The sequence below is a fragment of the Dromiciops gliroides genome, chromosome 2, assembly GCF_019393635.1.
Source record: "Dromiciops gliroides isolate mDroGli1 chromosome 2, mDroGli1.pri, whole genome shotgun sequence".
NCBI classification, from domain to species: Eukaryota; Metazoa; Chordata; class Mammalia; order Microbiotheria; family Microbiotheriidae; genus Dromiciops; species Dromiciops gliroides.
This window is the reverse complement of record NC_057862.1, coordinates 188,317,904-188,339,362: the sequence shown is the minus strand read 5'-3', so window position 1 is coordinate 188,339,362 and position 21,459 is coordinate 188,317,904. Positions and strand designations below refer to the sequence as shown.

Below are 21,459 nucleotides of genomic sequence, written 5' to 3'. Positions count from 1 at the left end.
AAGCTGATATATAAATGTTAGTTATTTTTCATTATTCCTTAGGGGTTATTTGCATGTGATGTTAAGCCTTGCCAGGGACCACTAGAAAGAAATGTAAAAAGCAGCTCGGTTCTGCTAAAGGTCAGCTCATGCTTAATCCTGGCCTAGAGGTGACTGAATTCTTAAAAGTTCTAATAGAGGCCCACAAGTCCTTTCAAAATTGAAAGTCTTTGTGAGGTTTTATGTTTCTCTCATGGGAGGGGAGTCTAGCCCAGAAAGACTGGGCTCAAGAAGGTTTGCCACTAAGTTGTTGGGTTGTTGTTAGTTTGTTTGTTTTTTTTAACTTTGGCCTTTTTACCACAGGAACTCATGATAGGCCAAGAGGGGTTGAAGTGCTTATGTCTCCTGCTTCTTTCATTGAAGAAGCGTCCTAATTTGCATTTCAACTCAAATCAAAAAGAATTTATTAAGTGCTTTCAAGTCCTGAAGACCTAGGTTCAAATTAGGGCAAATCCTGGTTGTCTAGACCTGGGCAAATCACTTACTCTTTCAATAACCACCCAATCGACTCTTTTCTGGCTGGAAGTTGAAAAATGATTGCACATCTGCATAAGTGGAGGGAATTCCATTGCTGGGAGTTTCCCTGCACAGATTGAATCACAGTTGAAGACCACCACCAACACAAAAAAGTACCCAACAGAGAGCTAATGGGGTGAGGGAGGGGATAGGAGGTGATGGAGTAAGGGGCCTTTGAAGAAGTAAAACACAGGCTCCTTCAAGGAGTTTGCAGTCTATGGGGGGGGGGCGGGGAATAAAACAGACCACTGGGAGATGGGTACCGCAGACTGGGCAAGGAAGGGGGGCATGTTTCTGGTGATCTGGAGTGAAGTTTCCTTTGAAAAGTTAGGTATCAGAGGAACTGTATCTTCCCCTTTCCCCAGCAGCAAGAAGGGGGAAGGGGAAAAGAGAGAACTCGGTACGTGTGTGTGTGTGTGTGTGTGTGTGTGTGTGTGTGTATCTGTGTGAATGAGAGAGATCAGCCTAGGCCGCAATACCGGGGAACTTGAAGAGGTTTCAGAGAATCAAGAGTGGAACTGCTATTTCGTATAGGAGAGATAGCATCGCTGTGTGTCAGGTGGTGTGGTGAGAGGAAGGAGAGAGGAGAGAGGAGAGAGGAGAGAGGAGAGAGGAGAGAGGAGAGAGAGAGAGAGAGAGAGAGAGAGAGAGAGAGAGAGAGAGAGAGAGAGAGAGAGAGAGAGAGAGAGAGAGAGAGAGAGAGAGAGAGAGAGAGGTCAGAGAGTCAGAGAGTCTGTGAGTCCTTCTGTTCAGCTCAGTTTCCTTCGACAGCGGGAGGAGTGAGGGGCGGTGCAGCGCTGCCCAGAGAGGAGGAGAAGGAGGCGGTGGCGTGGCGTGGAGGCAGCTATGCACCGCGCCCCGCGCCTCCCTGCCCCCGCCTCGCTAGGTGAGCCGGGCAGCCAAGCGCCAGGGCCATGGCCATGGGCACCTTGGGGAAGGCGAGAGAAACTCCGGGGTAAGTGCGAGACCCCTGCATAGCTGCACTGCGGTAGGCGAGACACCCCCTCCCCACGCTCCGCCGCGGCCCCTGACAGTCCGCCCGCCGCGTGCCAAGTGCACTCACGCCTGGCACTTAACTTTCTTGCTTCTGGCCCCTTCACTTGCTCCCTGTAGTCTGAGGCTGAGATCATTGAGAGCCGCCCCCCCCCCCGCCCCCCGCTCCTGTCCCTGCCCCACCTCTCTGCTCTCTCACCTTCCCCTACTCGAACTCTCGGGAAGATGCTGCATGGGGGTGGTGGGCACTGGGGGAAGTAACATCTGTCCTGAAGCCTCGGGGGGCGTGGAGGGACGAAGAGACAGATAGCACAAGAAAAGCACAAGCGTCTTCCACCCCCGGTGCCCCACTCAGGAGTGGATGGGGAATGGAGAGCCTTTTGGGGTGGCTGGATGGAGGTAGGGAACAAGACTTAGCCGAAGACTCCATTACTTTTTCGGCAAGGGTTAAAATAAGAGCCTAGGATCACTGCTGAGGATCCCTGATCTCCCCCGTCCCCTCTCGGAATCCTCCTTTGCTCCTCTTCTGTCCTTCCTTCTTTCCCCGGGCACTTAGGGAACTAACTGAGCTCCCCGGCCGGCTCCCACCCAGCGGAGTTTCCGTGGCCCGCACCTGCCTCAACCGCAGGGTCCAAACGTCGCCATCTAGCGGCAGCCCGCGGATCGGACCGACCTGGAACCGGGGCCCATATCCCTCCCCCGAAAGTCTAACTTTTAGAACCCTCGGGGTTTGTGCTGCAGTGCTCAAAAAGATTGCGATCTGATGAGGGGAGATAGAGAAACATTGGCGGAAACCTGTCAACACCTTACCTACCAACCAACAACTGCTCAGATGTACTTAACCCTGAAAAGTTGAGCCTGGGAGGATGAAAGCGAACGTAATATGTGTGAATACGTATGCGAGGATGACCTGGCTTGGAGGCTGGGAGAGGACCGGTGGCAACTGAGATACAACCCCAAACTGCTGGCAATTTAAGCTGCTGCAGGTATCTGTCTACCGGCAGACCTCCCGTGTTAGGGCACTCTGCCCCTGGGAGTACAGAGTCAAACAGTTGAAGAGAGGAATTAGAAGGTCTTTACTACCCAATGAAAATAAAGTTGCAGCAATTTCCATTCTCCCATTCCAGCCCACCTCCCGGATTCCTGGGCCGGAGTTCAGACTAAAAGGTCATCCACCCAAACTATCCCTAGAAGAGCCTATTACCTCATTCCAAAGAGGTGATCATATAAGAGTATTGCTTCAGAACTGCAAGGAACTCTAGAGACCATTGAGCCTAACCCCTTCTTTAACAGATGAGGCTCTGGGAAGTTTAGTGAATCAGTAAGGTGAGTGAACCTCGGTGTCCTATTTCATATTCAGGGGTGTGGACGAGTCAACTCATACTGACTGGCCAAGAGATTGTTAATCTTTTAGTTTGAGCACTTACACTTGGGAGTTTGATTTATTGTTCTGTTTGTCCTCTAGAGCTAAGAGAGTGATGAAGAAAATTAATAATGCCGATTAAACGTAAAAGTGTGTCCTTCAGGAGAGTAGATTGTTAAAACTTCTGGATTGTACTACACTTTCCAGATTGTTTTTAAGTTATTTTGGTGTGGTGGGAGGGAAGGAGACAAGGAGTTCTAAGTTCCCTCATAATTTTAACTTTACCCTTTGGGTGTTGGACTTTGAAACTCTCTCTTTGCCTGTATTTAGATGGTTACCTACCTTAGTGCCTTAGGGGATGAGATTTTGAAACATTCTGTAAAGTCTTACAAAAGTATTGTTATCTGCAGTCATAGCATAGAAAGGGGACGTGGAGAAACAAAAAGATCCAGCCAGGGATTTGTCATGAGGCTATAAATGGGTGAGTCAGTGGCAAGAGAACCCATGTTTCTTGATTCACAGTATAAGGAACTCATTACTTGTCCATTTTCCCAGATTTTTTTCCCTCTTGTCCCCTAATTGAATTTTGCAATTAAAGTTTATTATCTCTTTTGCGGCTCCTCACCCTCAAGTCTTGGTTTCTTTAAAATCTGCAGATTTTCTGTATTTGCCTGACATTTCCTTGTATTTCACAGTTCATCTCTCACCTTCAAAAAGTACAAAATTTAAGTCAGAGGATCAACTGAGTTCAAATCCTGCTTAAGCAACTTGCTATTTGTAGTTAAGTGACTTAACCCTTCTGAGCCTCAGTTTCCTTTTTTGTATAATGACAAGTTGGACCACTTAACTTCCAAGACCTCTTCCAGCTCTAAACTGATAAACTAGAAATGACTGAAGATCTTCCCTCTTCCTGAATACTTTGAGTTCCTATTTGTTTCTCCCCTGATGTTTCCCAGGCCCTGGACCTATATGATTCTTCTGAGTTTGATAACCAAATAGTTTTCTCCCATTAATGACTGTGGACAAAATTACCACAGATTACTAGTCCTATAAGATGAAATCTTGACTAGAGCTCTCTATTGTGCTAATGTTTTCATATGTAAAACAAGATAAGAATTAGGGGGAGTCATTGCTTCTTCTATTACTTTGGCTAGGCCTGCTCTCTTCTCATTGTACTAAAGATGTGGGAGGAAAAGACACTGCAGCCAACTCTCAATTATCTGGGGCCAGGAATGGGATGGGATAGAGATAAAATAGATAGTTGACACCTACAGGTAATCTAAAGAGACTAACAAATCTAGTCACACGAAGGGTGGTGAATTAAGGCATGGGGTATTTGGGGAATTCCCAAGTCCCTTCTACTAAGCTTTGTGATCTACTATGTGATTCTCCCTGGATCCTAGTTAATTTGCCATCTGAAATCTATAATGTTGAGGCAAATGCTGTGTTCTTTTCTTGAGAATTCTTTGATAGTGGGGTGGCAGCCCCAAAGTCAGTTGGGTGTCATGAGGACCAATCCAGGGTGATACATTTTCATTGTATAATACATAAGTCTAGCTGTGTGACCCTGGGCAAGTCACTTAACCATCATTGCCCCGCAAAACAAACAAACATAATTTGGGGCAGCTAGATGGTGCAGTGGATAGAGCACCAGCCCTAGATTCAGGAGGATCTGAGTTCAAACCCAGCCTCAGACACTTGACACTTACTAGTTGTGTGACCCTAGGCAAGTCACTTAACCCTCATTGCCTGGCAAAAAATAAAATAAAATAACAATAATAATAATACATAAGTAACAAGGTTATGGAGTTGACCACTCTCACTTGTAGGTCAACCCTTAGTTAGGCCATATACATTCTCATCATCCCAGGTTCTAGTGCAATCCAAGGATATATTTGTATATTTCTCGTAAATTGTTTCCTCATCAGTTATCTCAGATCGCCCCAGTTAATTATATATTATTTCATAAACTGGAGAAAACTCCCCATAAAGAGTCACTTTTCTCTCTATATATATCAAAACTCCTAATCTCCAAGAATTTATACAATATTAAAGTTACTGGCTATATAATTTATTGAAATTGTAATCAAGAACACAAAAACACAATATTTTAGCTGTTAAAAGCTGGGAGCCAGAATCACCTCTAATAATCATTGTAATTGAAAATAACCTTTTACTTCTGAAGGTTACCCATTCAGTTCACTCAAGATACCAAGCCAAATCTCTTCTTGAGAACGTTCTTAGGGCCAGCTAGGTGGTGCAGTGGATAAAGCACTGGCCCTGGATTCAGGAGGACCTGAGTTCAAATCCAGCCTTAGACACTTGACACTAGCTGTGTGAGCCTGGGCAAGTCGCTTAACCCTCATTGCCCCGAAAAACCAAAACAAAACGCTCTTTACTTTCTTCACAAGATAAAGGCTAAGATGGTCCCAGTAAGATACAAGTCCTCTCCATCCTGTTCTCCAGCTTCTCCAGCATCTCCCCAGCCATGACAGGAAAACAGCCTCTTCTGCTTGCATCATGCCATCACTCTTAACCGTGTCCCTCTGGATTTACTTCCTATAAAATTTTAAATTATCTTCAAAATGTTTCTTTGTAAAAATAACAGCTAAGAAAAGTCTCTTAAGCAAGTTTTTCCTTATTGCCTTTCTTTTTGTTATCATCACTTCTCAAACTATCTTCAATGAACCCTCTTCTCATCAGCTGGAGCACTATCATGAATGGCTAATCAAATGTGTAGAAACAAATATTGAGTAGGCAGAAATCTTGTATCTTTTAGATGGTAAAATATTGGACTTGGAGACAGGAAGGCTTGAATTGGAATACTGCTTTAGACACTGACTATCTGTGTGATCCTGGGAAATTGAACTTTTCTGGGCCTCATTTGTAAAATGACAGGGTTGGATTCAATACCTTTCATCTCTAATTAAATGTGATCCTCCACTTTTCTAACATCCTGCCAAGCATTTGGCATAGAATGAGTGTGTGCTAGATTAATGATGAGCCCAGAATTGAAGATAGTTTCTAGCTTTCTCTCCCAGCCAACTTTTTTACCAAGAGCTGATCACAAGACACAAAGTGGTTTGATCTGCATTTTTTCTTTCCTTGGCTAGACAAGAAATTGGTCTGCAATGAAATGGCCAAAAGGCAGCATTTGAAAGAAGAGGGTGGACCAATTAAAACTTAGGTAGCTTTGGAGAATCAGAAATTGATTTTAATTTCCCTAAAGGATCAAATTTTCCTGGAGGCTGAAGTAATCTCCAGGGAAAGGCAGAAGGAGAAACTTGTACGCTTTCAGAGGGCTTTATCTTTAGTAACCACTATATGAGGTCAACCCAATGGTTTATTTTAACAGAAGAAGAATAGTCAAAGAATTTGTTTCATACCTCTCCTCCAACTTGAGACCCTTGTTTTTTGTTCATGAAATTTGAGTATTTTTTCTCTCCTGTCATAATATTTTAAAATCAAAGCATACACAGAATTCAATGATTCTAATTCTTAATTGACAGATGGGGAAACCAAGGGCAGACAAGCAGAATGCCTTTTCTGAGGTCCTTTAATTCATCGGTGTCAAGGTTGGAATTAGAACTCGATCTATTTGAATTATAATCCTGTGCTCATGTGCCTTTTAGAGTCATGAAATCTCAGAGTTGGGAGATTCCTTAGCATTTAATTCAGACTCTTGCCATCATTCCCTTCTACAACATCCCTGACAAAGGGAACTTGCAGCCTCTCCCTGAAAAGTCTCCCATCTATATCTGTCTCATCAGCTATCAGAATCTCCTGGTCAAGGAGAGAATCTTGAGGGGACTTTACACCTGACCAATGTAAGATCCCAGAGAGGAAAAGGGGAGATCAGACCAGGAGTTTCAGTTCTTAGCAGCCCGCCCACTTTAACTAACTGTCATGTCCATAGAGATTGGCTAGGATGAAATTTCTCACATTATTGCTTTACATTCCTTTATAACCAAAACCCTAGGGAGAGGAGCACTTGAAGAAACTGACCCAGTGAATGACCTCTTTCAAAAGTAACTGGAATGAGGAGCAAATGGAAAATGGGTTAGGTCACTGTTTTCTGGTGTCTCCATTCCTCTCTCCTATTTTCCCCTGCCTCTACATAGTCAGTAGTTTCTTATTTCTCTCCCTTTGGCCCCTGCTTCCTTTTCATTGTATTAAACAGGTGGATAAGAAACAACACTTCAGGTGACTCTGTTATCTAGGTCCATGGATGGGATAGGATGTGATAGTATGAGAAGGGATGTGATGAGATAGTGTTAAGAGCAATATTTGACACCTACAGGCAATCCAAATCATGGAGCCAATGCAGTTACTTTTCATTTCTTCCACACTAATAGAGGTAAGCTGAGGCACTGAAATTCCCCATTTATATTAAGCTTTGGAATGTATAGTTTGATTTTTATTCCTGTCCCTCTCACTACTGCCCCGTTTCCTGGAAGAGTTATCTTTTTAATCATGTTCAACTTATAATAATACTATATTATACCCAAATATTCCTTGATGATGGGGAGGTGGCCCAGAAGCCTGATGGAAAGCAACTGAAGAGAGATTTTCAAGCTGTGAGTGGGCCCATAGGAGGAATGTCTATAAACCTAAATGAATCCCTTAGAACCAACATTGCTTTGCTAGGATCTTTCACACTGCAGAGGCAAAGTTGGTTTAAAAAAAACCCATAACTGTATAACATGTATACTCTAGATGCTCAGTAAATAATTAACTTTTACTTAACTGAGTGGATCCTAGCCTGACCCACTCCTAGTGACATAGGTTCTGGGTTGTGCTGGAACCAAATTCAACCAACTTTTGAGAACCATTTGTTAAATTTTCAGTGTGAACAGTTACACCTTTGTTGTTGTTTTAGTCATGTCCAGCTCTTTCTGACCCCATTTAGATTTTCTTAGCAAAGATACTGGAGTGGTTTGCCATTTCCTTCTCCAGCTCATTTGCCAGATGAGGAAACTGAGGCAAACAGTTAAGTCACTTGCCCAAGGCCACACAGCTAGTAAGTGTCTGAGACCAGATTTGAACTCAGGAAGATGAGTTTTGGGGACTCCAGGCCCAGCACTCACTTAGCTGTCCCATTTACACCTTGGAAATTGGCAAATCGGGACTTGATTTATTGTCCAGACTGAAGACAGTGATGAAGAAAATGTTAATAATGCAAATTAAATTTAAAAGTGTGTTGTATATACATTCTTTCCTGGAAAGTCGATTGTTAAACATTTACCAACATATCAATGCAGAGGTTACATGTTAGTCTTTTCCCTTGCTTTTAAACAGATGGTCTAAATGAAATCTATAGGTATCCTCAGATTTTGGTTTTTTATGTTACTAGTTGTAAGTGATCATGAATGTACCATATGTCTTTTATAAGAGACACCCCCCCCCCAAACCCCTTCCTTCTCCAAGCTACTTTAACTGGAAATTCTTTCTCTCAAGTCTCATAGCACTTAATTGTTCTTACTATTCTATGCTGGCGTTTTGGCTCTTCTCCCCTTACTTATCTTCTCATGTATGTATATGCTTTACCTTTTAGTCTAGATAATAGAAGCCTTAGAAATCATTTTGAGTCTAACCCCCTCATTTTATAAATGAGGAAACTGAGGCAGAGAGTTAATTGGATTTGCCCAGCCACTAGGTGTCTTAATATTTGAATTCAAGTCTTCTGACTCCAAGTGTAGTGAGTGCTCTATCCACCTAGTTACTTTCAATTGTAACCTCCTTTAAAGCAGACTGTCTCTATACCTTATTTTTTTGTATCTTCCTCAAGCCTACCACAGAGAGTAGGATGCATTAAATAGTTGCTGCTCTATCTTTGCTCCACATATCTTTGCTCCACCAGTACTCGCAACAAGTAACCAAAGTAAAATCTTAGGGTTTCATTCCTTGCTCTTCCCTCTCGCTGGTTTGGGTGTGATAATAATAGCACTTACCTCACAAGGTTGTTGTGAGAACCAAATGAGGTAATATTTGTAAATTGCTCCTTGAAAAGCATGGCACATAGTAGTTGTTTAATAAATGTTGGCTTCCTTCCTAAATGATGATAACATCTTGCAGGTCTCCTGCCCTTTTTTTCCCAAATAAGCCTCTTATGACAAAACTTATGTCTTTTGTGGGGATGACAATTTTGAAAAAACGAAGAGAGAATAAAAACAAAATACCCACATCTAACCATGCCTCTCTCCACAGTTGAGCTATGGTCCCTTTATGGTTAAGTCTAAAACCAAGGGATTGAATCATCAAAATCACAAAGGGAATGGCCAGTTTCAGACTTTACCTTGACACTTGATTTTAGGGAAATTCTCTCAAGTCCAGAGTTCTTAACCTAATTTGTGTCATGAACTCCTTTAGCAATTTGGTGAAGACTATGGACCCTTTCTAAGAAAAATGGAAATAATTTTTACCACACTTCAGTTAAGCAGTCCTCAGTTATAGGTTAGTGAAAATTAAAATGTAATTTTAAAAAAATTGGGGGGGGGGAATGCGGGGCAATGAGGGTTAAGTGACTTGCCAAGGGTCACAGCTAGTAAGTATCAAGTATCTGAGGCTACATTTGAACTCAAGTCTTCCTGAATTCAGGGCCGGTGCTTTATCCATTGTGCCACCTAGCTGCCCCCTTAAAAAACTTAAAAAAAAAAAAAACCTTTAAGTTTAGACACCCATCCAGATACAACCATGGACCCCAGGCTTTAAGTTCAGCTCTTCCCGCCCCCCTTTTTGTTCAATACAGTGAAAATAAACTCTACATCCTCCCTTGATGGAAGGACTTTTTAATAGTAAAATGGCCAAGAATGATTTCTTGTGCTACCAATAATAAGAAAGCAACTTAAAACCTAAAGAGAATCCTTGTGAAAATCTAGTCCCATGGCTGGTCTGATTTCAATCACCCACATCTCTTCCTTCCCTTTTTTCCCTTCTGCCTCTCACCAAGCCCCTTATTTAAAAACAAAAAACAAAACCTGTAGGTTGAAGGTTTTACTAAAACATCCTGACATTGTACGACATCTTTGACATGGCCCTAACTAAATTGAGTCATTTCTGGGGAAGCTAAGGAAAAGGAAAACAGAACTTAAAATTCAAGTGAGGGACCCGAGGACTAAAACAGGGAAATCTCCCGTTGGTCCCTAGACCGAAGAAAGGTAGAGAAATAGCCTCAGCCCTGCTCTCTCCCCGTCTCCCCACTCCTCCTTTGGGAATGACGATCATCCCAGAGTAAAACCAAATAAACAGAAGAAGCCTAGACCTGAAAGTGACGTGCCCCAGGTCGGGCTCCACAGAACTCCAACCTTCCCCATTCGCCGGGGCAATGTCTCTTTAACAGCCCGCGGTCTGTTTGGTGCATTTGCCAAGTGGGAGGGTTATGCCTTCTCCCAGCCCAACTCCCGGGATTTAATTGTCTTATCTCTCTCCACTTTTCTTTTCCAACCTGCCTGCGGAGCTTGCAGCTCCTTCCCCGGGCTGCTTTTTCCTCCCCCTTCTCTAAGATCCATACTCACTGGGTTGTCCCTTTTCCATTTAGGAAGCCTCCCCATGGCTGCAATGCTGCCCCCAAAGCAAGACTAGAGGTGAAGTCAAGTAACCCTCTCCCCTCTCAACCCAACTTGGCCCAGATCGCTCAATTCCGAATGATGATGTCGCTGGGACACTTAGCCAAAGGAGCCAGCCTGGACGATCTCATTGAGACGTGCATCCAGTCTTTTGGTAAGTTTTCCCATCTAGGATGGATGTGTCCGTGTGTAAAAACCTGTGTACGATCCATATGCACACCTAAATTCTTTTCCTATCAGAACATTTTGTTTGGAAGAGTAGCTCTTTTTGATTTTTATTTTTGGCTTGTACTAAGATTTTGAATCAGTCTTTGAAATATTTTAGACAGTCTCCTCTCCAGTACATATTGCATATGAATATGTGGGGGTGATGGTTCGTGATGAGAGGTGTGAGAGGAAGTGAAAAAAGTTATCCCTAAGGGAGTTATGTTTTTCTTGGGATCGAGTTTTTCTGCTCTTGATAGGTTTCTGTGAAATTGTATTAAAAGACTGTCTTATGAGTTGCATTGTCGCCTTTCTTCCCTTATGTACTGTGGACTCCAAGGGCATTTAAAAAATAAATACCGATTGACAGAAAATCAGAAATCTGAATCATTTGGGTAAATAAAGTCTGATAATCTCCTTTGGAATCAGGAGGGCAGTTTTGGTAAACTAAGAAAATGAGTAGGTAAAGGCAGAATGCTTGGGCTTGAATTACAAGAGGTTCTCACAATCAGCCCTGTTATTAAGGGTAGAGAATTTAAGAAATAAGCATCTTCTGCTACACTCATAATACCCAGTGAATTATTCATGATTTTCACTTTTCCAACGCCTTGCCTAAAAAGCCTCAACATTAGGAGATGCATAACTGAGAGTCAAGCTCTTTTCTTAAGAGTGGCCCTATTTTTATTTCATTCAGTAAATGATGGGGATTTTTTCTTATTATTTAGAGATAAATCGCAGATAAAAAGTCCTCAAAATGTTGCCTCCTCTCCTCTCCAAAAGGAAAGACTGTAATCAAAATGCAGATTTGAGAATATTCCTGATACCTTTCTTTGTTGAAAAATCCCCTCCCCCACCGCCATTCCTAAAGGTCCCCCGTATTTCTTTCTTTCCCTTTGTGAGGCCACATGGCTTAGTGAATTCGGAGCTAGCCTCAGAGCTAGTAGTATATGGGTTCTTCTGCCTCTGACAAGTACTGATTCTGTGACCCTGGGCAAGTCACTTACCTCTCCATTTTCTAGGCAACCCTCTAAGACAATAAAATGCCAACCTGCATTGGTAGAGATTTTCTATACCAATGAAAACACAGTCCCTATATCCTTTTCCCTTTGGGAGACAGATAGCTAGCTGTGTGTGCTCATGTGCCATGGAAGGACCTACCTCAAGAAACCTGGAGCAAGCACATGATGAGCATCCTTTTGGATAAGGAAGAGCTATTGGATAATGAAACAGAGGCTAGGTCCCAATCAGGAAAAGATAGAAATTTGACTCAGAACGATCTTCAGGGAATATCAGCCTAGTTTTATCTGATTACCTTCAGTTTTTAGAAGCCTATCTGGCCCTTGAATTTTGATCAAGACTAAGAACAATTCACATTTCTATGACTCTTTAAGGTTTATGAAGTTTTCTCTTCCCAATGACCTTTTGAAGTAGGTAAAAGGATTATTATGCCCATTTTACAAAGGAAGAAATTGAGACTCATTAGGGTGAAGTGATTTGCCCATGGTAAACATGGCAATGTCAGAGCTGAGACTAAAACCCATCTCACCTGCCTCCAAGTCTTTCCACCATACCACTTCCTTTTTCAGTTAACTTTTAAAAATCCCTTTTTCCCTGCTATGTGTTTCAGGATTAGAGCAATGCATTACTCCTTTAAGACCTTTTTGAGCATGAGAATGAAGGGGTAAATTTAGCAATTTTACTGATGACATTTCAGGTTTCACCTTCATTTTAATTCTCTCTTTATTCTAGAACCTGTAATCATTCTGGTAAAGTGGAAACATGGGAACAGAATAAAGGGATTTTCCCTCTAAAATGATCTATTTTGCAAAAAACAAAAAAACAAACCCAGCAACAGCTAAAGACTTGGAGGGAAAAAATAAAATCCTGACTGCAAAGTCATCAGTAATAAACTTTTCCTTGGAAAGGTGAAAGGTGTTGATAAATGTCTTCCTAGATTGGTTTTCAGAATGGCAATGAGAGCTGTTTAAGAAAGTGGCCTCTTTCCATTATACAACTGAAACATCTGAAGCACAGAAATGTTAGGTTTAGTGAGGCAATTCTCTTCCCCACATCCTATCCCTATTCCCCCTCCCCCCTGCCGTGTAAGAGGCTCTTACAGGCCTAGAATTAGATATAGTGTCAGTTGAAAGGGACCTCAGAGGCCATGTAATCCACCTCCCTCGTTTTATAAATAAGGAAACTGAGGCTTAGGGAATCGACTTGACTTTTGTCCAAGGTCACAAAGGCTGTAAGTAGCAGAGGCAGTGGCACAGTGGATAGAGCACTGGTCCTGGACTCAGGAAGACCTGAGTTCAAATCCAACCTCAGACACTTCCTAGCTGTATGACCCTGGGCACTTAACTCTGCCTCAGTTTCCTCATCTGTAAAATGAGCTGGAGAAGGAACTGGCAAACCAGTCCAGAGTCTTTGTCAAGAGAATCCCAGATAGGGTCACGAAGAGTCGAACATGACTGGAAAACAACAACTTCTGACAGGACAACCAGTGTTTTTTTCACTGGACCTTACTTGATGCCTCACAGAATGTAGGGCTAGGAGGGATCTTCATGCAAAGTCCAGGCCAACTGCTTTATTTATCAGATGAGGAATCAGAATTTCTAAGTAAAGTGACTTGTAGAAGGTCACACATCCAGGAGGTAATAAAGGCATGACCCAAATCAGGTCTTCTCACTTGAAATCCTGTGATCTTATGTGTCCAGAGCTGATTTCTCAATCCTTATCTAGGACTTCTGTGTGAAATCTTAGAAGAACCAAGTCCATATCTAAACATGAGACCTTCTATGAGATAATCTGCTCAATTCAACTCCCCTAAATAAAATTTCCTCAGTCAAAGGACATGAGAATTTTATAACATCTCAAAAGTTACTATGATATAATCTGAAAAACCTGAAAGCTTTAAAAAGTCCACCAGACATCATTATCATCATAATGATAACAACTAGTATTTATGTGGTGCTTTAAGGTTTGCAAGGCACTTTATGTATATTATCTCATTTTATCCTCATAACCTTGGGAGGAAGGTGCTATTATTTTCCCCATTTTACAAATGAAGAAACTGAGGCAGAGACATACCCAGGGTCATGCAGCCAGTAAGTATCTGAGTTTGGATTTGAACTCGATTCTTCTTAAGTCCAGATCCTGTAACTCTCTCCACTGCACTATCTGGCTAATTTTATAAACCACTGTAATTGTCACCAAAAAGCATGTATTGGTCAATTCATTTTTGCCCAATGTACATTAGGCACTCTTACATGTTGCCATGCAAGGGCTTAAAGCAAAAAAGACAGAGATACACTGATATCTATACAGCCAAAGACAAGTATTCATTTTTTTTTAATAATTAGCATTTTTATTTAAAGTTTGAGTTCCAAATTTTATCCTTCCCTCCCCTTCCCAGGTGATAAATAATCAGATATAGGATATACATGTGCAATTATGGAAAACATTACCATATTAGTCATTTTGTATAAGAAGACTTGAATAAAAAAAAAAAATGAAAGCACAAAAAAGCATGCTTCAGTCTGTGTTCCATCAATATCCAAAGACAAGTTTTAAACCAAGACAAAGATGGGGGCGGCTAGGTGGCACAGTAGATAGAGCACTGCCCTGGATTCAGGAGGACCTGAGTTCAAATCTGGCCTCAAACACTTAACACACTTACTAGCTGTGTGACCCTGGGCAAGTCACTTAACCCTAATTGCCTCACCAAAAATTAAAAAAAACAACAACAAGACAAAGATGAACAGGAAAACTATTTCTCTCCCATACACATCTATATGAATAAATGAATTTTAGAGTGAGAAGCAAAGTAAGATGATAATTGGGGAGAATTAGTCAATAAGCATTTTTTAAGGTACTTATTTAAGGCAGGCATTGTGCTAAGTACTGGGGATACAACAAAGAGGGGCAAAAGCCCCTGCTGTCAAGGAGCTCCCAGTTTAATGTAGAGACAACATGCAAACAGCTATGTACAAATAAGCTAGATAAATTAGATAAATTAGAAATAATCAGTAGAGGGAAGGCACTGACATTAATGGGGATAGGCAAAGACTTCCTGTAGAAGGCGGGATTTTATCTAGGACCAGAAGGAAGCCAAAAGTTATAAATGACTAAGTTGAAGATTCCAGGCTTGGAGAACAGCCAGGGGAAGTGCCCCCAGTGAGAAGTTGGAGTGTCTTGTTGGAAGATTAAGAGGCCGATCTCTGTCCCTGGTTTACAGAGTAGAGGGAGGGTGGGGGAAGGGCAGTGTAAGGCCTAAAAAGATTGGAAAAGTAGAGGGGGCCAGGACCAGATTATGAAGGGTTTTGGATGCCAGACAGAGGATTTTATGAGGTGATCTTGGAGTTTACTGAAGAGGGCAGGGGAGGTTGTTGTTGTTTGTTCTTTGTTCTCTAAGAGGAGCAATGACATCAGGAGGGTGATGTCTTGACTTGCAATCGAATTGGATTTAAGTGAGGCAGGGCTCACCAGCCTCACTCACTCCTCCAGGGTCATTTGAATCCAGTGGCAAGACATAGATCAAGATGACGAGAGAGGATCCCAAATGCAGTGGGAGACCTTGGCCTTTTTAAGCTAAGGTCTTTCCCAGGTCTCAGTTGGTCTGAGACAACACCCATTCCAAAGATGGGGGTAACATGGTAGGGAGATCACTTTGACAGCTGAATGGAAGATGGACTGAAGTAGAGAGACTTGTAGCAGTCGGACCAACCATCAGGCTACAGATAAAATTTAATAAATTGATTAACCTCCCAGTGCTTCAGTTTCCTTATCTGTAAGGTGGGGAGATAGGACTTGATAGCTTTTGAGGTCTCTTTCAGCCCCAGATTTTTGATCACATGAATTCAAGCCTTAGATTAATGAAGGCCTGGATCCTTGAGTAGCTCAGCCACTATTAACTATGACCCTTAGGGAACAAATTCCATCCCTCTGGACCTCGGGCTTTTCATCTGCACTATGGGGAGATTAGGAAGATAGCTTTGAACTGATGATCTCTCAAATCCCTTTGAGCTCTCATATTCTATGCTTCTGTGCAGTTCACAAGAGTGGTCACAGGACTTTCACATGGAAGGGGGAGCGATAAACCTGTCTTCCAGGTTACAAGAGCCAGTGGGGATTTTTGTGCATTAAGTGCTGGGAGTTTCTCTTCATAGGAGCATTTACATGAAAGAGGCATTAAAGCAAAGAACATTTTGTGTCTTAGAGGAGAATGGGTGACAGCCGATCTCATCTGTGATTTGCTTCTCTCTTTGCTTTTAAATCTGGGTAATATACCTTTGGGAAGAGAATTTGCTTTCCTTGCTGGTTTGAAAGCCATGTTACTTCTTAGGGAGGGTGGGGGAGTAGAGATGGATTCTACTTGCTAGGCGTTTCTTCTCCCACTGTCCTCTCTGTCCATCCCCTTCTTCCTCCCCATTCCCCACACCAAATGGCCACATGTTGCACCATGTACCTCCTGCTATGGTGTGATTCCCACATAGCCTGGGAATAAAGGGACTGCCCATTGCAATCCTGGGTTTTGAAAATAGAGATTTCTATCTCAGGGTATGGCAAAATGGCTTGTCATTCAGTGAGAGAGAGCATTTTGATGCCCTGTTATCTGAACAGATCTTTTATTTGTGTTGCTTGTTAAGGCTGCAGGTTCTTTTCCCAACCATTATTTTATTTGGCCCCAAATCCTGTGAAACCGATAGGACAGTTGTTCCTAGCATCCCAGAAGTTTAATGATTTGCCTCAAGTTAGTGACAGAGTTCAGCCTCAAGGCCAGGTCTAATAGTTGAGCTCAGATGCTACTTACTGCTTACTTGAAGCCTTTCCTAATACCTGCCTAACCTTCCCCATTCCCACTCCTCCCATCCAAATTAAAAAAAAAAATTACCTTATACATGTTGTTGTTCGGTCATATTCAACTTTTCATGACCCCATTGGGGTTTTCTTAGCAAAGATACTGGAGGGGGTTGCTATTTCCTTCTCCAGCTCATTTGATAGATGAGGAAACTGAAGCAAACAGGACTAAATGACTTGCCCAGGGTCACTCAGCTAGTAAGCATCTGTGGCTACATTTGGCCTCAGGTCCTCCTGATACCAGGCCTGGCACTCTATCCACTGCACCACCTAGCTGCCCTTGAGTCAAAGGACCTGAGTTCAAATCCCGTCTCAAATACTTACTACCTCTGTGGCCTTAGTTAAGTCATTTAACTTCCTTGGACCTCAGTTTCCTCATCTATAAAATGAGAATATGGGCTCCCAAGATCCTCTCCAGCTTTAGAGCTAGGATCTTTTGGGTATCTGCCATCTTCCCCCTATGGAACAGAAGCTCCCCAAGGACTAAGAGTTTTTCATTTTATCTTTGTAGCCTTAGCACCCAGCCAAGAGGTCGGCGTGTAGTGAGTGCTTGATAAATGTTTGTTAGTTGATTGATTGACTCTGATCTCCAAGTCATATCCTCTGTTTGCTGTTCAGAGTCCTTCATCATCTGCTGGTCTTCCTGTACCTTACTCACAGAATACTCCGTCTCCCAACCGGGCATTTTCTTTTCTTTTTTTTTTTTTTGCAGGGCAATGGGGGTTAAGTGACTTGCCCAGGGTCACACAGCCAGTAAGTGTCAAGTGTCTGAGGCTGGATTTGAACTCAGGTACACCTGAATCCAGGGCTGGTGCTTTATCCACTGCGCCACCTAGCTGCCCCCCAAACCGAGCATTTTCACTGGCTGTCTCCCATGCCTCAAATATCTCTCGTTTATTCTTATCTCCCTCTCTTGCCTTCCTTGACTTCCTTCAGGCCCCAGCTAAAACCCTGACTTCCACAGGAAGCCTTTCCCGATCCCCCTTAATGCTAATGCCTTCCCTCTGTGGATTATGTCTGATTTATCACTATCTGTCAATACCTGCTTCCATGTTATCTCCCCCATTAGACCAAGAACTCCTTGAGAGGAAGGGCTGTCTGGGAACTGGCGCTGAGGATGGTGCTTGGAACATAGTTTGTTGTTGTTGTGTCCTTTCAGTGTTGTCTCACTCTCCGTGACCCCATTTGGAATTTTCTTGGCAAAGATACTGGAGTAGATTGCCATTTCCTTCTCCAGCTCATTTACAGATGAGGAAACTGAGGCAAACAAGATTAAGTGACTTGCCCAGGGTCACACACCTAGGAAGTGTCTGAGGCCATATCTGAACTCAGGAAGATGAGTCTTCCTGGCCTCAAAAACTCTATTTATTGTACTGCTTAGCAGTTCTATTAAGTACTTACTTATGTTCTGTCTGCTAGAGATACAAATTCAAAAGTAAAGATAGACCCTGTCCTCAAAGAGACCTCTGGGAGGAGGATTTGCTTCTGCTAAGAGCTGTACCCAAGCCCTACCCAAACAAATTAAAGAGTATAGATGTAAGTGTTATAAAATATAAAGAATAAAGATGTTGGGGATCTCAATGTACAGAGCTTATAGAGGGGTGTTCAATCATTATTCATGATTTGGGCAAGACTCCACTAATAAATAGCTATCTGGGCCTTAGTTTCCTCATTCGTAAAATGAATGGGTTAGATGAGATGATATCTAATGGACCCCACTTTGTAAAAATGATATGAGGCTATGGGTCTCAGTTTTCTCATCTGTAAAATGACCTAGAGAAGGACCACGCTAGTATCTTTGCCAAGAAAATCCCAAATGGGATCACAAAGCGTTGGACATGACTAAAAAATGAACAAACTGAGACTAAGAGGGTTAAGTGACTTGACCAGGGTCACACAGCTAAGGAGTGTCTGAGACTCAGGTCTTCCTGACTTGACTCCAGGCCTGGCTCTCTATATTACTGTACCATCCAGCTGCCCTGGAAGCTAAGTGCTATCCTTATTTTACAAATGAGGAAACTGAGGCAGGCAGAGGTTAAAGTGATTTGCCCAGCATCACATAGCTAGTAAATGGAAGGGGAGGGATTTGAATTCAGTTGCAATGCCTCTATCTACTCTGACACCTAGCTGCCTCTCATAACCTGAGCAAGTGTTCCCAAGAATGCCTTGGTGACCTCTTCAACATTAACCATTCGTGAGTACTTCTCACTCTTCTCTGAGAAAGGGCTTAACATAGTGCCTTGGTGACCAGGGGACCCCCACACAGTCATTCCCATATTTCAAGGGGACCTCTCCTAAGCTTTCCAGTGGCAGTATACAAGGTTGACGACCAGTGAACAGAAGCCTAAAGGAGCAACCCTGAGTCATAGGGTTCGGTGCCTTCCCCACAGCCAGCCCACTCCCACTGTCTCTTTTCATCAGAGGACACGTTCTTCATGCTGCTTATATTAATGCTTTAATCTAGTCTTCAGCAGAGAATAATTAGGCAAATCAACACAAGGCAGTACATTTGATGTCAAATGTGTGTGAATCACACCATCTGTGTCAGAGGTAGCCGGGGAGCCTATGAGATCATCGAGGCTGTTTTTACCCTATAACAGGCCCCATTAACACGGGATGGCATTTTCAGACACAGTCTAGAAGAGAACTTCAGGCTAGAAAAGAACTTCAGAAAAGTAGGGTTCAAGTCTATAGCTGTACCAAGAACTATATCCTTTTTGGGGGAGGCACTTGGTGTTAAGTGACTTGCCCAGGGTCACACAGCTAGTAAGTGTCTAAGGTCAGATTTGAACTCAGGTCCTCTTGACTCCAGGCCCAGTGCTCTATCTACTATCACACCTAGGTGCCCTTAGCTCTATCCTCTTTTTTTTTTTTGGTGGTGGTGGTGGTGGGGCGGTAATTGGGGTTAAGACTTGCCCAAAGTCACATAGCTAGTAAGTGTCTGAGGCCAGATTTAAACTCAGGTCGTCCTGACTCTAGGGACAGTGCTCTATCCACTGCACCATCTAGCTGCCCCTAGGTATATCCTCCACTGAATGGATATCAGTTCCCTTGGTGTTTAAGATCAGGAAAATTAATATCTGTGAGGTTAGTACTCTAAAAGTTTGAGCTATTTATTTGAGAATGCTATATTAATCAATGGCAGTTCTTCCTCAATCTCCATTCCTAAAGATAGCTCTCTCTCTCTCTCTCTCTCTCTCTCTCTCTCTCTCTCTCTCTCTCTCTCACACACACACACACACACACACACACACATACACACACACATCACTTTAGGGACAGGTAGGTGGCACAGTGTATAGAATGCTAGTGCCTACAGTAAGGAAAATCTAAATTCAGATCTGGTCTCAGACACTTCCTAGCTGTGTGACCCTGGGCAAGTCACTTAACCCTGTTTGCCTCAGTTTCCTCATCTGTAAAATGACTTAGAAAAGGAAATGGCAAACCACTCCAGTATCTTTGCCAAGAAAACCCCAAAAGGGGTCATGAAGAGTTGGAAACAACTGAAAAACAACTCAATGACAACAAAGGATTTAATAAATACTTTAAAAATTCATTCATCTTCATGATGTTCCTTCCATGTAGTGAAATCCAGGGAGGTGCTGCCAAGGCATTTCTGTTCCAGAGCCATGTGGTATTCTTATCTTTCTTCATTGTCTCCTGTCCCTTCTGGTACTGGCATAATGTAATGGGCAAGCATTGAACTGGAAGGCAGAAAACCTGGGTTCAAGTCTTATTAAATAAATGTATGACCTTGGGCAAGTCACTTCACCTCTGCTACTGGTTTTCTTGTTCCTTATTCACTTGCATGCATGTTCAGCTGATGCTAACGACCTGGGCCTCTGCTTTTCAGAAATTTCTTAATATTCCCAAGTGGGAACTTTTTTTTTCCATGACAGATACACAACAGGTCAAAATTATCCAAAAACTATCTGATGAAAAAGCTGTTCTCTGTTGCTGTGGAAACCGCACCTTCAGTCTTCCTAATACAATGGTCTGGTTTAGGAATTTCCTAGAGGTTTATGAATCACAGAAGCTCAGAGGCCACCTAGTCCAATGTGGGCCAGAATAAGAATCCCTTCTACAGTGTCCAGGGGGCCATCCAACGTCTGCTTGAAGATATCTGGGGTCAGGAGACTACCTTTCCCTACCATGTCCTGCTCCTAAGGGTACCCTCCTTCCCTCTCCCACCTACTTTGGCTCCCTTTAATGTGTTGTCTTCTCTATTAGAATGTCAGCACCTTGAGAGCAGAGACTGTATTTCTACTTGTATAGGACTAGTATTATTGGTTTGCTAGTTCCTTCTCCAGTGGATTAAGGCAAACAGGATTTAAATAAATGATTTGCTGTCTGAGGCTAGATTTGAACTCATAGCTGCCTGACTCTGGGCCCAGTGCTCTATCTGCTGAGCAACCTAGCTGCGTCTCCTCACAGTAATGTCTAACTAAATGACTATTGACTGACTGAGCAGCCCTTACCCTTTGGAATATCTCCAATAGTTACAGAGAAACAAGTTGCTGATTTGTATTTGGGGTGGGGGGGTCCTACAATAATGAAGTCACTGGTCTGAACCAGCCAAATAGCATTGTTAGGGAAATTTTCCTTACCTAATGCTGAAATCTGTCTCTCAGAAACTTGTATGCATTCCTTTCTGTTTTTCCTTTTGAGGACAAGAAGAACAGATTGAATCTCTCTTCCATATGTCAGCAGTCCAACTATCGAAAGACAAGCATCACGTTTCCTCTCTGTCTTCTCATCTCTAGGATAACATTCCCAGTTTCTTTGATCAATCCTTAAAAGGCACAATCTTAAGTTCCCTTGATATCTCAATCACCCTCCACTGGACACATTCTAATTTCTCTGCATCCTTTTTGTCCTCTGCACCCAGGTCATTATATTTGTCACTGATGTGGAACTATC

At 42.7% G+C, this 21,459-nt stretch overlaps 1 protein-coding gene across 1 annotated transcript in view; it reads left to right on the top strand.

Annotated features, from left to right (window-relative positions):
• Positions 1–1,185: 1,185 nt before the first annotated feature.
• The window catches only part of RASGRP1 (RAS guanyl releasing protein 1), a 118,740-nt gene continuing 98,466 nt past the window's right edge, over positions 1,186–21,459 (top strand). Inside the window, 2 exon segments of the mRNA XM_043988003.1 lie at positions 1,186–1,510; positions 10,449–10,630. Of these exon segments, the coding sequence (XP_043843938.1) occupies positions 1,470–1,510; positions 10,449–10,630 (223 nt within the window). The 5' untranslated portion in view covers positions 1,186–1,469.